Source organism: Bombus terrestris, chromosome 3, assembly GCF_910591885.1.
Source record: "Bombus terrestris chromosome 3, iyBomTerr1.2, whole genome shotgun sequence".
Taxonomy (NCBI): domain Eukaryota; kingdom Metazoa; phylum Arthropoda; class Insecta; order Hymenoptera; family Apidae; genus Bombus; species Bombus terrestris.
In genome coordinates, this window is record NC_063271.1 from 7,416,971 (window position 1) to 7,434,814 (window position 17,844).

The following is a 17,844-nucleotide window of genomic DNA, read 5'->3' on the forward strand; positions in this document are numbered from 1 at the left end:
AAATACACAAATTCTAATACATTAAAATATTAAATACCAACTTTCGATAATAAAACGATAACTGTTTCCATCGAGTCTGAATGTAACGAGTATGCTTCCTATGCTTCTATTGTGCGTTTGACAATCAGTATATAACAGAATCAAATTAAAATTTAAAATATTTTTTACGATCATTTAAATTCTAATTATTTATTTTTAGACAGTAATTTAGGAAAATTAATTGTGTTGCATATTTGAAGTAATATCTATATCGCATAAAAATTGCATTAAGAATATTTGAAAAATTGAAAATTTAATTTCGCTTCCTGCATAGAGTAACATTTGATTTCAGTAGTTATAGGTGAAAAGATGGCGCCCGAATGAAGGACGCTTAATTAAGTGTAGTCAAAATATCGTTAAATTTGTGTTGTTAGTAATATTACATATTCCTTAGGAAATGAGTAATCTTTCACCATTTGGAGGTGGTAAAAACCCACCATGGGTTCGTAATGCAGGTAAAGTAGTTTTATTACTAATATATGTCTTATTGTCGATCCGTGTGCAAGTCAACAATGTTGCCAAATTTCTGTTACAACTTATACAAGTCAATAAATATATAAAATATTTCTTACTAATATTTTGTGCAATATCAAATTATTAAAAACTAATTCATAATACATATTTTTAAGTTATAAACATGGAATGCTTTGAAAGAAACGAAATGTTTAGTGTTACGTCTTTAATTTGCAATAGTTATTTTTAAAACAAATGAATTTTCTCTTTTATTTGTAAATATATTTTACTTATATTCATATGAATGTCATACCTGGAGCAATCGTTCTTTAAATATAAATAATGTATTTGTGCATTGTAAATATTTTTATAATTATTGTTTAATTTGTATCTTGAAGAAGAAAATTTATTATATGTATCTATGTATTTGTGTATATGAAATTTATTATATGTACTTATGTATAAAAATGTAAGATGTTCGTAGGATATACTACAAATAAACAAACTAATTTATCAATATAAATTGTGCAACACATTTATAATATGATTGATATATCATAAATAATTAAGTGTAATAATATTTAAATATTTAAATTTGGGGAATTTTATTTCCATCTATACATAGGGCAGGGAATTCAAAACATTCAACAACAAATGTTAGGTCAAGCAATGGGTAGTATAGGTGGACAACCTATGGTTCAATATCAACAACAAACTCAACAAGTTTACCAACAAAGTTTAGGACTACAACAGGTTAGTATGAATAATAACTTACTTTAGGATATATGTATAAATAATATAATAAGAATATGTAATGCCTTATTACTAATTACATGTTAAATTTTTATTATATCTCATGGTTATCTTTATTAATCTATGTCTATTATAATTTTTATTGATATACATTAACATGTATCTTATAAAATAGCCCAATATAACAATGGCTTCAATGGCAACACTTGGATCGAATTTGCCATCGGGTATAGCTGGTCAATTATATCCACAAGTAGCTACTGTTTCTTATCCACCACCGAGAGCATTAAATACAAATGCATTTCAACCTTCTGTCGCTGGTGTTCCCCAGCAAGTACAACAAAATGTACCTTCATCATCTACTAAGCAAAGAGTTTTTACTGGCACAGTTACACAAGTATATGACAACTTTGGTTTTGTGGATGAAGATGTATTCTTTCAAACAAAGTAATGATAGTATACAAGACTGTGTTTATTATATTTGTAAGTTAAAATTTATAATACATGACATTAAACTCTTACAGTGCATGTGTTAAAGGATCTAATCCTGTTGTGGGTGATCGAGTATTGGTAGAAGCATCATATAATTCATCCATGCCATTTAAATGGAGTGCCACTAGAATACAAGTACTTCCTATGGGAAATAATAATAATAACACTAATACACAACAAAATAATCAAGCCACTCGTCAACAACAACAGTCACAACCTCAACAGAATCGAACCTCAGGAACATATAATGCTGTACCTCCACCTGCTGAGAATGCTAATAATAGGTAATTAATACTAAGTTAGATTACATACATCTTAATAATAATAGATCATGGTTACATACAAAATTTAGGTATGTCATGCGAACACTTTTTGTAACAAAATATGTAGTATAATAGTTTTGTTGAAGAGACATATAATTGTTGGTAGATTTACAACTAGTGCAACAAGTGCTAATACAGCTAGTAACAGAAACAAAGTTGGAAGAGTAAGAGAAAGGTCTCCACGCGAACGGAAAAACGAGGAAGAAGAAATTGAGAGAAAAAGGCGTCGTGAAGAAAGAATCAGAGAACGTGAAAAAAAAGAGGAACGTAGTCCGTCAAGAACTAGGAGAAGTAAATCTCCAAGACCAAGACGACGTACCAGAGTTGTGCCACGATACATGGTACAGATACCGAAAATAGCATTGGACTTGTAAGTATATTTTTTACGTGATAGTACTAAAAATCATATTGTTATGTACCACATTCTTGTAATATACTTGAAACAATAAGACTTAATTACTTATTATTTTAGACCTGAAGCAGATGTGCTTGAGATAAGAAGACGTTATCAAAATATGTATATTCCTAGCGATTTTTTTTCTACTAATTTCCGATGGGTTGATGCTTTTCCGCCACATATGCCATTTGCCCTTAATAAACCATGTTCTTTTCATGTCATGCACAAGGATGTTGATCCTTATGTCGAAAATTCAGCAGTACTAGAACCTTCAGATGCTGATTATCTTTTCTCTGCAAAGGTTTGTTATATTACAGTTGTAAGAATTATTGGTAAAATTACTTCTGAGATGAATACTTTTTATTAAGTTATACATATTATTTTGTAGGTTATGTTGATATCTATGCCTGCCATGGAAGAAATTTATAAACGGTGTTGTGGTGTGTCCGAGGATAGAGATCCAGATCGCGATTATGTACATCCTACGCGTTTAATAAATTTCTTAGTAGGCTTACGGGGTAAAAACGAAACAATGGCTATTGGTGGACCATGGAGTCCTTCTTTGGATGGTCCTAATCCTGAAAAGGACCCATCGGTATTGATTAGAACAGCAGTAAGGACCTGTAAAGCGCTCACGGGGATAGATCTATCCAGTTGCACTCAGTGGTACGATTCTCCAAATATTGATACTCTTTTCTACCTTTATTGCTATCTTAAATAGAATTTAAAGCACTACATCGAAAGAGCAACGTGATGCTATCTAGTATTTCTGCCCATTATTGTTCCATTATTCGCCGATACATTGTCAAGTTACTTCAGAAAAGATTATCACAAAAATTAAAAACTCATCGGTTGAAAATTTTGGACTCGTCGGCTCCGTCCAGCATTCCATGTTGTATAAATGTATAATACGCATATTCTTTGGATATAACGGCATATAATTTAATTATGTTAAAGACGTGAGATAGAATGTTATAGTGTTAAGAAAGATCCGGCAGGTGTACCATCCGTGAAAGAAAGTAACTTCTAATGCGAGTTCTGAATTGATAACTAAGGTTGTAGCTCAATCTCTACAGAGGAGGTATGTATTTGTTCTATACACGACCGACCGATGGAGATTGCTGCACTGGATCCTGTATCGAGCACCCAGATGATATTCAAGCAGTCGTGGCAGACAAGATCATCACTATTGTTCTATGATCATTGTGACTCATTCAGTTGTGCTTTATCAAATGGTCTACAATGTGCGCTGTGTGTGGCTTTGTATGCAGTGCGTGGGCTTTACGAACAAGCGAACGAACACTTAGCATATAAGGCAAAGCTAAGCGGCATTAACCTGAGTTGACGTTTGGGTATTGTTTTTCCTTGCGGCACAGGTACCGTTTCCTGGAACTCTACTACAGACGTGCAGAAACTACCCACAAGTCGGGGCGAGTGGTGCCCTCTCGCGTTGAAACCGTCATACTATTTCTCCCAGATGTTTGGAGCTGTGTACCCACTAAATTGGAATGGGATGGTCTGCAACTCAGCTATAAGAAACAACTGGAGCGAAAATTGCTGCGTGCTGCCTCTAGTCCCGACGATTTGGATGCTGCCAATGAGACTGATGAGGCTGCCGTCGCTGATCAAAAGGCACTGCCAACATCATCCCATATTACTTTTACCTTTTTATTACATTATATAATCGTGCAACTGTTTTCCCCATTACTAAACTGGATTTTCAATATAGGCTGTACTTGCTCATTGATCCTATCGTCAAGTGTCTGTTCGTTTCTTGAGCATTTAACTTTTTAATGTTAATTTAGACCACCTAAATGACTTTTTTTTTATTGAATGTTGTCATACTATATAAGTAGTTAATTGCTGTATCAATATTTCAACTTTTATTATTTCAATCCATAAATATATATCAGTTTTATAAAATGACTCAGTAACATATGAATAATGTTGTGACATTGGTAAAATTTTAAATCGAATAATTTATTATTTATAGATATACGCACATCATTCTTATATCACATTTTTAGTAGCATTAAGAGAACGGTTTATTATCTATGTAAAATAATGTAATGTGCTTAATATAAAATTGACCTAATAGCTAATTGCTATAAAATCTTAAGATATCTTGATTATCAAAAGATTGTAAAGCAAAGAAAGTTAACATAACAAAAAAGATCAATGAGTAATGTATTGCAAGTATTCCCTTAGCCACTGGCAGTCACATTGCATTAACAAGAGAAGCAAGCAAGCCTAGCTCGGAGAAGAGCACAGCTGAGCCATTCCCTTTCCTGAAACCTTCACCATCATTGATAAATCATTCAAAAATTTCATTTGATAATCGTTATATACAACATTATTGATATTATCCATAACCTATCAACCACACAGACACCAGAGCCAGGACACTATGAGAATCTAGCAGTTACTTGAGTCATACTTGAAGGTCATCGTGAATGGAGAACCGTGTATATCATTAAATTGTGAGAGAGTGATGAAAGAATGAAGAGGGAGTGGTTTCGTTTCGTTATATAGGGGCTGCTTCTGTTTTGTAGTTTTCTATTCCGTTCTTTATTTCTATAACATAATGCACGAATTCTTTTTTTCAGGATGATCCAGTACCAGAGAAGAAGGATCCTACTCATTACTCTGAATTGGATCCAAAATCTATGAATGTTAGTTTCGATGTAATTGATTATAAATAGTTTTATCGTTTAGTATGAATTTATACTCTATTGGTTTTATGCAGGTGAATGAACTAAGGCAAGAATTAGCAGCCCGTAATTTAAATTGCAAAGGTTTGAAATCGCAATTACTTGCAAGACTTATGAAAACAATAACGTCAGAACAAGCGAAAGAAGAGGGACGGCAAGATGATATAGACGAAAACGAAAAAGATATCTCACCTCCACCGAAAGAAGAAGAGGATAAAAAATTTAAGGATATTAAGGATGTAAGATTCTTTATACATATATGTGTAATTTTGTTTTACCTACAAAACATTACAGTAAAATATAAATAATTAACTTTATGTAACATTAATATGCAGCACGATGAAGATAAGAGAAAACTTTGTGAACGTGAACGTGCTGCTCTTGAAAAACGATATACTTTACCCGAATCATCTCATATTATTGTCCATCCATCCAGAATGGCCAAAAGTGGGAAATTTGACTGTACTGTCATGTCTTTGAGCGTTCTTTTAGATTATAGACCAGAAGATACAAAGGTAATTATTTCTTTTTTGTTATACACAAAATATAAATCGCATACCTAGTGTCATATAAATAAACAAATATAAAAATTTATACTTTATCACCATTTTTTTTTTATTCAGGAACATTCTTTTGAGGTATCACTTTTCGCAGAACTTTTTAACGAGATGTTAATGCGCGATTTTGGTTTCCGAATTTATCGAGCATTATGTAATTTGCCTGAAAAACCAAAAGAAAAAGACGAAGATAAGAAGAAGGACAAAAAAGATGATAAAAGAGACGAGAAAAAAGATGATAAGAGAAAAGATGATGATAAGAGATGTAATAGGAAAGATGAAAGAAAGGATGACAAACGAAGAGAAGGAAGCAAAGATAAAAAAGATGAAAAAGATGTAAAAAGTAAAACAGATGACAGGGATCGGGAAAAAGAAAAAAATGATGACGACGATGATGATGAGGAAGATGAGTCTGATGTAATTATTTTTAAACATATTAAATATGTGTATGTATCTTATGTTTTCTATAAAAATTTATATAACGATTATATTTTATAGGATGATGATTCGATTAAGGATGGTAGAAGAGATAGGGAAAAAGATGGAAGGAAAAGGAAGATAAAATTGTATACACATGATCCTTATCTCTTACTATCTTTCGTTTATTTCGATCAAACTCATTGTGGTTATATATTTGACAAAGATATAGAAGAACTTATTTATACTTTAGGACTGAATTTATCAAGAGCTCAAGTTCGTAAGTTAGTACAAAAGGTTGTAACAAGGGATTCTTTGCATTATCGTAAATTAACAGACAGGTCGAGGGAAGATGACATAAAGGAGGAAAAGAAAGATGAGAAGGAAACTGATAAAACAGATTCTACTAAGGTAGACAGCGATGAAGAAATATTACGTTCATTAGCACTTGGTATATTTTAAATGTCATTTTAAGTTTTATCATATCCTAATAATTGATACATAACGTATTAATATTTTATTATTTTTGTACTTCAGGAAATAAAAAATTATTACCTGTGTTCGTTGGAAGTGGACCACCATCAAAAAGAGCACGTAGGGAAGATGCGCTTACGGAACAGTCTGAAGAATCAATTGTATCAGAAGGTTTTGTTATGTATAAAGGTTCTTTGTTAGATGTAGAAAAACTCGTTAGCCAGTTACAAAGATCAGAAAAAGCTCGGTTGGATACGGAAGAACGTTTAATGGAACTACAGCATGAGTTGTGCGTAGTAAATGAAAAATCAACAAAACAGGCAAACAACATCAAAGCCCTTTCTGAAGATTTAAAAATATACAAAGACAAATTAAGAAATACGGATGAAAAGCTTAGAAAAGTATCGGTGAGTGTATCACTTTTTAATTTGTTTTCTTCCTTTCTTTCTTTCTTTCTTTTTTTTTTTTTTTTTTTTTGTTCTTCTAATGTAATATTTCAAAAATATACTTATATGATGTTTTTTCTGTACAGTCTGAATGTCATACATACCTTACAGCAGTAAAAAATATGTATCATATAGCAGCAAAAATGATGCAGTCTGATACGAAAAAGGTGGAAATCGTAGAAATTCAGGATGAAAAATTTGGCGAGGTTAATGGATCGGAGGTTGAAACTAAATTTAAAACGGACACAAGATGGGGTGATAACAAAATTCCAATAAAAAAGGAATTCGCAGAAACGGATAAAGACAAGAAATGCGACAATAAAGTCTCAATTAAAAAAGAAATAATAGATTCTGACAAAGAAAAGAAATAAAACAAGATTACGTTCTTTATTTATCATAAAAGATGTGAACGCACTTTTGTCAAATTCTAATGTATTAGTAACAAGGAAATTAAAAATGTGTTTAGTGATAAACAGCACAGGAGGTGAATGGGGCAAATTTACCCATATGAAAGTAAAACTGACTTTGAAGACTCTGTTTTATAACTTTTTTCACTCAGTGACAATATGTAGTAAACCTGTTTCTGTGGATATTACTTTAGAAGTAAGGAAGATTACGCGTTCAAGTAATATAAAAATGAGTGATATGAAATAATACAAATATTAGAACGAATGATTAAACTGCAATTTTTCATATAAATTTGTTGAATTTTATGCAAACAGATAAAATTCTTAGCATTTGAAATACTAATGTAACTTTGATTTGCCATAAAGTGCCAGGTATTGATAGACAGCTCTATATTGTGATTTCAGAATAAGTTTACATTGAAAATTATAATTGTATAATAATTAATATATCTCTAAATTTTTACCATATTTCTGGGTAAATCTACATAATTGTCGACCAATTTCTTAAAACTTAGTAGTCCTTTTTCTCTTTATTTTGTTTCGTGATAAACTGTGATTTATTCAGAAAAGATTTATTATAATGCAATTTTTTTTTGGTAAATTATGTTTAATATAATTGTTAGCGTTGTTGCTTTCATGTATGGATTATAGATCCTATAATCTTTATGTGACTGTATGTGGATAATTTAATGATATTTATATAGATGAATATCATTTTGTTTGACAATAGCAATGTATTTGTATTATGTTATAAGTGTATTTATTGCTTTGTACACAGGAGATAGTATGATAAAATAAAACTTTTATGCAATATGTATAACACCAACTGTAAGGTACACACTAATGATTAATTTATGGGATATCGTTAGCATTATTTTTCTCAAATTGCTTATGGAGTGAAACTTTGTCTTTTCTATACTGTAATTACTGTAAATACTTTCACAAAGACGGTACCTAAGAGTAATTTGAACACCAAAGTATCTGTAGAAAATGTAGTATCCAGTGGTCATACCATTATACATATATATAAACTAAAATAATTTATTTAAAAAAGCAGTTGTAAAAAAATTGCATTACAATTTTTTTTATATATATCTACGGCTTTTATTAATATTATTTATTTTAACATAAATTTTAGCAAAATTTTCATGTTAATTATGACCTAATATGGTAGAAAGATGAGTGCTCATGATGTCCCCCATTTTGAACACACATTGCTCATTATATGAATATGACCTGAATGCATAAAATATAGGACACAATAATTTTCGAACACCGGTTGTCTTGTGTTCTATTAACAAATAGCCAAGGACACTATTTTGTATAAAATAATCTACTGTAAAGACATTCTCTTTTATAGTTTATTATTACAAAATTACATCCATGTCAAGAAATCATTAATGTGTTAAAGGTAAATTTATAGGTATGGAGCGGTAAACAAGGTGTATATGAAGTTATAAACATTGTAAAATTCCTTGGCAAGTGATACTTTGAAATATAACGAGATACACGAACAAAATAAATTTTAAACACTCTATACGCTTTTTGTTTATACCTTTGCATATTTATTACTAAAAGATTTAGAACAATAATCATTTTATGCTACGTTTTATGAACATTTTTTGATATTATATGTCCTAGGTACATTTTGAAATTTAATTATATTTAATTTCGTAATATTATTATATTCTCGTAATATGGGTAAAATTTTATACACTTCTAGATAATAACGAATTCTTTTCAAAACAGATAGGACATAAAAAACTAAGAATGCATTCAAATATAATTTTATTTATTTATTATCCTATCATATTTAGGGCCACAGAGAAAATATATTTATACATAAGTATAATATACAAATTAGAATAAGGTTTATCTACTACAGGCAAATTATCAGTATTTCTATTTAATTACAAGTGAAAGCTTTTTTATTTATATATGTATATTACTTTGCAAATATTAAATAAGACAGATACTACTTACACTTTATTAAAGATCTTATAAGGTTGATTTGTGCCTGCCATATGTTTAATACTAAACATTCAAAGATGCTTATGATTAAATTTTACATTTCTAAGTATAATACTACCCCAATCGAGGAACAGCAGTACTTATAGTGACTTATTATTTTGTTATATTTAAATCATTGTTTAAAGAAATTTATGTTTACTTGATAATCTAGTCATATAATAAGCTATAATCTAGTCATATTTAGTTTATTAAATACAAAGGAATTTCACATCATAGCAAAATCTTTCTATCAATTTTATAAACTTTAATATTCTTGAAAAGCAATAATTACAATTGATTAAAAAGAAGGAAATTAAAATTGATTTAACATTGCAAATGAATTGCAAGAAGATAGCTTGTGTTTATACACAAATTTGCAAGCCATTCATAATTTGTTAATTAACTAATATTTTTATTTTGTAATGATTTCAAAATATTACAAATTGTTACATTTCTGTTGAATTCAATGCACAAAGATACATCTTGCTAAAAAGTTGTTTCTTTCCTAAAAATATTTTGTAAAATATGAGGGAATGTAAAAATGCTAGCATTGTAGATAGGTCTGTTGCAAATACGTATAACACATTTCCATATTAAATGGGTGTTATCATTTTAAGTCCTTAATAATTTATTTCCTTCTTAAATACACCACATCTTAGGAGTGTTTTCAATTGGAAGATATATAGGTTAATATAGAAAAAGCATATGTACATTGAAGTAATATTAAGTTAAAAAAAATTATACTGTATGTTTATGTTAATTTATGAAATAAAATTATACGGAAGTTAATGAAGTTCCAGCAAAAATGGGTAGAGATATGTAAACACAAATTTCTCAGATTTTACATAAATCTATTTGTACTATCACATAGAATATTAAATAATAGAGAGAGAACTGAAAATTTGATAAATGATTGATAATACAAAACAGAATACAAAATACCGAAATTTTTTCATTAAATAATAATATTACAGATATTAAAGATGAGAAAGACAGTTAGTGATAAAAAAAATACAAAGTTTGTATTTTCCCTTAACAAAACTTTTACTTTAGAGATCAGCAAATAACTTCATCTTAAATTTAGAAAAATGATTTTTAATAAAGTTATCTTTATTATTAGATCAAGTATACTCAATAAAAGGTTTTGTTCAATCATTCCAAGAGAAACATATTAATAATTAAATTAATCAAAACATCCGTAATTATTTTAGAAGTAACATTATTTTGTAGTAGTCAGTCTGTAGCTTTAAAAATATTCTGTCTACTGCAATATGTTTTTATATATATATATATTGATATTTTCCTGTCTTTCATTATGAAGGTGACATATATTAAATTCAGTATTGTTTGCATATAAAAAATTGTTTTATGCCCTTAATTTCTTTTTATTATTATAGCATTTTACAAATTAAAGAACAAATAAAAAAATGTACAATATATATACGAGATATTTAGCATCTCCTGATGTCAAATAATTTTGAAAATAAATTTTTTGTTTTTAATGAAACAATATGATATGCATATCATCGTATGATTAATTTATTATGAACCAAACTCTATAAAATTGTTACATGCTTACCAATCATTTATAGCGATACTTATTGTCTTATTTATTATATTTATATTAGTTACATTGTCATTTCATAACTTTCTTTTTTCTTCTTAACTAATCACATGAAAAAATGATTTTATAATCACTTTACATTTTTGTTCGATGAATCAGGAGACTCTAAATATTAGATCTAAATTAAATTGTAAATTAAAAAAATGTAATAGCACCAAATATAATCTTACAAATCAGCTATGGAATAAATTATAAGTAACATAAGTCGTAAAAAAAAATCTACAAAATTATCCTGATTTTGATAATGCTAGTTTACTGTTGACATCAGGGTCGATTAAAGGCTATTATTTGACATCAAATATTTGTACATCAAATAAAAAATAATGTAAAAAGATTAAGTTTTTTCGTTAAAAATTTTGCAATCAAGATCAATGTTTGTTATATTTAAAATCAAAGCTTTTATGCCTATATAAGACATAAATTGTTACAATGATTAATCCTTTATCTTGTGTTTCTACTCTAAGTACAATAGTTGTAAAAGAATATAATGTACACTTTAAAAATATTACACTACAATATTACACTGTAATGTAATTAACATATGCTGTAATGGCAATAGTATTGCACTATAGTATACACTGTATGTAATATACATGCAGTATAACCACATATGTAATAAATTACTGTACAATGCTATAGCATACACCATATGTAGTATACATATAGTGTAATTACGATAATTTCACAAGACATAGATAATATGTTTTGTATGTATTTGCTGCATTTAAGTGTACTTTAAGTATTCATTTTTAAGATATCAAAATGAAAAATAAAAGCTGCAGAATTCACATATTTCTTTAACGATTAAAGCTTTCATAGACAACTATTGTCAATTATCATGAACATAAATAAATACGTAATATAACTTTTGCATCCAATAAAAATGTGACTAATGCTCACATGAGATCTCATAAGAGTGTACGCAACAAGATAAACGGATACTTTTTACAATATCACAAACATTACTCAAAGTATTCTCTAAATGAAAGTTAAAGCTATACATCGATATAATGAATGTATACCTTTAAACCTAGTCAGATAGAAAGTAATTAATAATTTACAATGTGTACAACTCAATGATCTTGTTGAAATGTCGTAGAATACATGGTGATAGTTTCTATATGCGATGTGAGAAAATCAAATGAAACGTGAACTTTAAATGATAGGAACTTATGAATTGCCCTTAACTCTCAACATATAATTTGTACATTGTTTTTGCAGTTTACGCGTAACGAACGCTAACAATTTTCTGGTTATTCTGAAACTACGATAAAAAATTTTGCAAAATGATAACGAAGTATCTTTTTCAATGCTGAAACTAAAAAAGAAAATGCACCTAGATTACATATAGTTATCACATAGTAGCAACATGCCTGCTACGAATCGGCGGCAATAATTTCATTTAGCTATAAATAAAATTATCAAGCTATCTGAGCAGATCTTCGCGATCACGCGAATATGAACTAAAATTCCTGTTTAAAATCAAGTAGTTACGTATTGTGCGGTCGGCCTGTTGTAGTTAAGGTCCTCGCTGACCGTGGTATTAGAGTCGATGTCGCAGGTTTTCTAGCCGTCGGAATAGACGATTTCACGGCATTCTCTTCCCTTTTTACGTCATGTTGTTCTTTGTCGTTCGATTCGGTGGACTTGGTGTCTTTCGGTTTGATAGTTTTCTTGTTCGAAGGGCTTTCTGCCGTCAATTTATCCGTATGCCCATTTTGACGATGCGAAGTTTCCTCTTGACGACATTTTATTGTACGTGGTATACGATCGGTTGACTTACGTGGGCTTCTGTTACCGTTAAGCTCTCCGAGCAATGGAGGACGCTGTCGATCCCCAGAATCACTCCATCTGCAAGTAAAACGATCAATCTCAGCGACATTTACATATTTTCATATTAATTTGTCAGGTTGATGCAGAAAATTCTTATGACCATATATGCAATTGTAATATTTTACGTGCACGAGTGCATATACGTTTGTATACGTGTGTATATACGTATATGTATAAGGCATACGCTCGTTGCGGCTACCAGTGTTTCTCTTGCAAGTAACAGATTTGTGAGAAAAATATAAAACGACAAAATTCGTTATTCTTTTTATATATAATAGCAAATTAATACATAATTATTATTCATAGTACTATATATCGCTACAGCATTAACAGAAATGTATAAGAATTTTTGCAGCAACTTGATCCTTTTAGCTCATGATACAATTGCTAACGAATTTTATACTTTTTTTTTTCTTTTTTTACAAAAGGTAAACTTTTGAAAGCCATATTTATTTGTATCTTCGATAATTTTTATTCAACGAATAGATCGAATGTTAAACGCGTTGAAAGAGAATGATTCGAAATTATATGTGAAGATGAAACTCACCCCACACAGCTATCAAACGCAGCATGAAACATTATTAATTGTAAATCTATTATAATCTCAAAAGAGTATTTTAAGAAAATGAATAATGAGTAATTTTCAACTGATCATATATATTTATCTATTTGTATTACATGCTAGGAGAGTTAGTATGCCATGAAAGTTAGAACAGTATTACACAGATACTCTGAAAGCAAATTACATATTTTATACGATGTACCATTAAAGTTGTATTTCGAACTGTTGAAACATTAAAATTTGTTAGTTAAAGTACTTCGAACTTTGCGTTCAGACAGGGCTTGCAATCGAATCAAATTATCGGTACGTGTCTCTTTTAATTATTAATATAAGTAAAAATTTACAGATCAACGTTATTTCGATTTAAAGAAGTATCCAAGAGACTATTGTCTTCCTATTCTTAAACGGCGAAACGCACGAACATTATACATTCCACGCGCAAACTTATGCATATTATTTTTGTTTCTTGTTTTATAAAAAAGAAGTATATACTTTTTGCTGATATCTGTTACTAAAGATTCACAAGTAAATGTAACAATATTTCTGAATATTAATTTCTATTTACTCGTTCAACATGCACTGATATATTCATTAAAGAAAATTATTCTAACATAGGTAACCGATTAAATTATCGATATCGGCAGAAGAATATACGCGTACCACTTACAATCGAATGCTACGATAGAATCGTTCGCCATAAAATTAAAACCGAACTTTAAAACACCAATTTTACAATGAACCTTTCAGCTTCGACGAATCTTTTCGAAATACATCATCGATAATAGCAAGAAGATTCGGTCACAAACCCTGACGCAAGACAAAATGTTACCAAACGCAGTCGAACGTTGTTTTATATTAGTTTACGTTTGTAGTAGGCATGGAAAATACATAATAGAATAGAATTAGCACGAAACGAAAGTAAAAGCAAAAGATTATTATCACACTTGTGCATGCAAAAGGAACGAGAGAAGTGTTAGAATTGAATGATCAAACAAGTGATCCTAATGTAAAAAAGATGCACGAATATAAGGGCGTTTAATGCAGAGAGTAGCAAATATCCCAATATTAAGTCACATAAACTGACCGACTCTACCTTCCCGATCCTGAAGCTGTCTCACATGGAATCATCGGAGAAGGGTAATGACCAGGGCAGCAAAAACAACATGTTATTTATCACAAACTTCGTGACGTCACACGTGAAAATTATTTATGATATTTGCATACGCTGTAAACTTATCTACGTACATATGTATATCTAATTTCTCACTGTAAATAATGTTTAAACGTATAAATGTATTTTTTGATACAAATGTACTTTTGGTACAAATAGGATTAGTTATTATCTTTATATATATAAATAATCAAAATGAGAAGCTTAAAAACGAATCTTCTGAAAAATGAAGTCTCGTACAAAAGTATTTCATTTCGCGTTTTAGACGTATTTTTCTACCTGCGATCGCTATGTTCCTAGTTGTACCATAATCGTTGTTGCGTTTCATACGAACATGATTTCTTTCATTTATCGTATTACGCGCGTTGCCGTGTCTCGTGTGAAACAGGATGTTGTATATAATGTAGGAATCTTTTCATCCAAAATATCTAATGACTCTGCTTTCTTTCTAACAACATTCCGTACGATACAATCTGTATACATATACAGTTTGTACTTTTGTCGAAAAAGGTTGAGGAAAGACTTTGAGAACTTTGGATACAGTACTCGTGGAAACGAGCAAAAAGATCTTGGCAAACATGGGTCGAAGAAGCATTTGTTTCGCAGTTACGAGACTTTTTTGTCGGTGAGACATTACCTCTGCGACATATGTTCAATACGCTCTCCGATCATTTCGACACACGCTTTTCGACACGTTTTCTCATAGAAGCACAAGCGCGTCGATCCTCGGCGTTTGTCTTATCTCTTGGCAGGATTTTTCGATTCGCCGTATTGATTCGTTCAACGAAGCAACTGGTTTACCCTATACGCTCTATTTCTATGCAGCAAACAAGTACTTTTACACGCAACTGCGAAGGTAAATGATTTTTGAACCCACGTTTATTAGGATTTTTTGATGGGCGTGGAAATAAGTTCTTTCCGACAGGCTTCACGCTGGTTATACAGAAATTTTATACACAAAAAAACAAATAAACAAAAAAAAAAAAAAAAAGAAAAAAACAGAGAAGAATAAAAATCTTTACAGCTGATAATAACACCGAGAATATCTTTTTGCTTAGTTTGACGAGCACTACGCGTCGTCAAAGTTCTTCCGCGACCCTTTTTACACACCCTGTATATGTCTGTGTTCATTAAAACATTGTTTCGATGCTAATACATGTACCCAGCTACTTGTAATTAATTCTCGTTAATGGACGGTTTTACTACTTTAGTCTTCCATCTAACACGACTTGGAACTTGGAACAAATTTATAGACATATTTATGCGATTAACAAGAGATAACGTACTATTATCTTAAATCTCCTAATTTATGTATTCTGAAGGGGGGGGGGAAGACATGGGAAAAATCCGTAGGAACTTAAAACTTAGGTACCACGATGTTATCTTTCGGCGAGAAATACCGATTACGACTATTATAATTGCGTTTTACATTTTATTTCATTTAACTTTCTCTCAGTCGTTCTTCTATCGGTACACTTTTCATTGAGATGGTTCAATTTGGAAAATTAAGTTTCCCAAGGTTTTTCCGGCAAGTCACTTTTAGCGATGAAATGAAGATGAAGAGAAAAAAAAAGACTCTCACCTAACTAGAGGTCCCATAACATCTTCCTGTGGGAGTGTTTGCAGGAGTGATGATCCTGCTGACACTGGACGTGTCTGTTTCGACAATTAGACACATAATAAATAAGTAAATAAATAAATAATATATCGGCAAACGACATAACAAATAGTAATGTAACGGTATCGTGTGAAAAATAAATATCAATAATTGTCGCGAAAACTATAATTATAGTAATAGTAATAACATCAGCAATGTCGAATCCGCCGTGTCCAGGGAGATAGGTAATAATAAAATAATAATATTAGAAACACGTAATATCGTGTATATATGTGTGTGGTTTAAACTGTTTGGACACACTCAATTATTCATTTTACGGATACATGGATTTGACACGGATGGGTGTAGTAAATTGAAAATGAAAAGTTGTACGTGTGAGCACGTTAATCCTTTCATTCTCACGGTAACCATATGGCTGTATATATAGAATTAAAAAATAAAATTACTCGTCGCTTATTTTTAAGCTACAAATTTACCAGGTATAAATTTTATCATTTTTGATCTAATGCATTAGATTCCATTGAAATACATATTTCCTCATCATCGTGTAACAACAATCAGAAAATACATAAAAATCTTCCTTTCTAAACAATTGCCACTCGATTATTTGTCACGTTGCTTATTATAATACAGGCGAAAGATACAATTAATTTGAGAATGAAAGGATCAAACGCATGTAGTATGAATAACGAATTAAGTATTATACGGATTATGTTAGATGAGTGATGTCATAAGGTCGAAACGATATTTCTATTATTGAGTTGGTAACTAAATGATTGTGGACTTTGTCATTAAGTGGTATTGACAAAATCTGCGATCACTTAGTTGCCAAACCCAATATATTGGTATTTCAATCGTTTTTTATTATAATATGTGAGACATCTTAGGTATGTACAGTATATCATCTGGAATAATTATAAACATATCTTAATTATAATTTTGATGAAAATTCTGTAATTTTCGAGAAACGGGAGAAACGATTCTCGAAAGACACTGACAACGTTACACGAATAAAATATAAAATTTGAACGTACGTTGCATAGAAAATTCGACATTTCCACGTTTCAATTTGATCATTTCTAACCCGACATCGATATAAATAAAATAATGAAACGCGTAATCAGAATCTGATAGTAGTTGGCTGATTCGAGTTTTATAAAACAGATAGCGCGTTTTTCGATGGACGATGCTAGCAATGACAAGTGAAGTGTGTGCAACTTAAAAACAATTATGCCGAACTTTTATTTACAAAAACCAAACAATTCATAACTAACGTGAACTATATAAATATACGTAAGATATCAACATCGTAAAACGTTCAGCGAAAAGTGCACAATAAAGATTGTTGTGTCAATGGTTGGTTTACTATCCTCGAAAAGAAACCGTATTTCAACGTTCCTATGTGTGCTTTTGACACATAAAGCATAAGCTAATACTTGTTCTGTGATCATCGAAATACTTCGACCAAATATCTCTAGAACAAAAATGAACATCGGTGAGATGCAGATTGCTAGACGGTTAACGTCTTCGCTCTAAATCTTCGTGTTAAAGATGTAA

The 17,844-nt window shown here is 30.4% G+C and overlaps 2 protein-coding genes across 19 annotated transcripts in view; one reads left to right on the forward strand and one right to left on the reverse strand.

Moving 5' to 3' along the window:
- Nucleotides 1-312: 312 nt before the first annotated feature.
- On the forward strand, nt 313-9,004 carry LOC100651179 (cell division cycle and apoptosis regulator protein 1). The gene is made up of 15 exons (XM_003402211.4): nt 313-494; nt 1,118-1,245; nt 1,421-1,692; nt 1,770-2,021; nt 2,167-2,430; nt 2,533-2,758; nt 2,846-3,123; nt 3,834-4,089; nt 5,064-5,129; nt 5,204-5,407; nt 5,504-5,683; nt 5,792-6,142; nt 6,224-6,593; nt 6,680-7,023; nt 7,149-9,004. The coding sequence occupies exons 1-15, from the start codon at nt 437-439 to the stop codon at nt 7,431-7,433; spliced, it is 3,534 nt and encodes a 1,177-aa protein (XP_003402259.1). The 5' UTR covers nt 313-436; the 3' UTR covers nt 7,434-9,004.
- Nucleotides 9,005-9,323: 319 nt separating this feature from the next.
- LOC100651303 (putative mediator of RNA polymerase II transcription subunit 26) overlaps nt 9,324-17,844 on the reverse strand; it is a 69,078-nt gene continuing 60,557 nt past the window's right edge. For 5 of the 18 annotated variants that reach the window (XM_048404276.1, XM_048404272.1, XM_048404273.1 and 2 more), the window contains 3 exons: nt 16,252-16,325; nt 13,484-13,492; nt 9,324-12,954 (listed from right to left, as the gene is read on the reverse strand). In XM_048404276.1, coding sequence (XP_048260233.1) covers nt 12,594-12,954; nt 13,484-13,492; nt 16,252-16,325 — 444 coding nt within the window. In that variant the 3' untranslated portion in view covers nt 9,324-12,593. Of the gene's footprint in view, nt 12,955-13,483; nt 13,493-13,573; nt 14,644-16,251; nt 16,326-16,795; nt 17,762-17,844 lie in introns of those variants that run through there. The other 13 variants (XM_048404282.1, XM_048404281.1, XM_048404285.1 and 10 more) reach the window with 13 other exon arrangements.

What these genes read in the sequence shown, in the direction of transcription:
- LOC100651179 (XM_003402211.4), top strand. Translation starts at nt 437, where the DNA reads ATGAGTAATCTTTCACCATTTGGAGGTGGTAAAAACCCACCATGGGTT. An exon ending in CTGCCGTCGCTGATCAAAAG is followed by an intron (nt 4,090 to 5,063) that starts GCACTGCCAACA and finishes TCTTTTTTTCAG; the next exon opens with GATGATCCAGTACCAGAGAA. An exon ending in ATTACGTTCATTAGCACTTG is followed by an intron (nt 6,594 to 6,679) that starts GTATATTTTAAA and finishes TTTGTACTTCAG; the next exon opens with GAAATAAAAAATTATTACCT.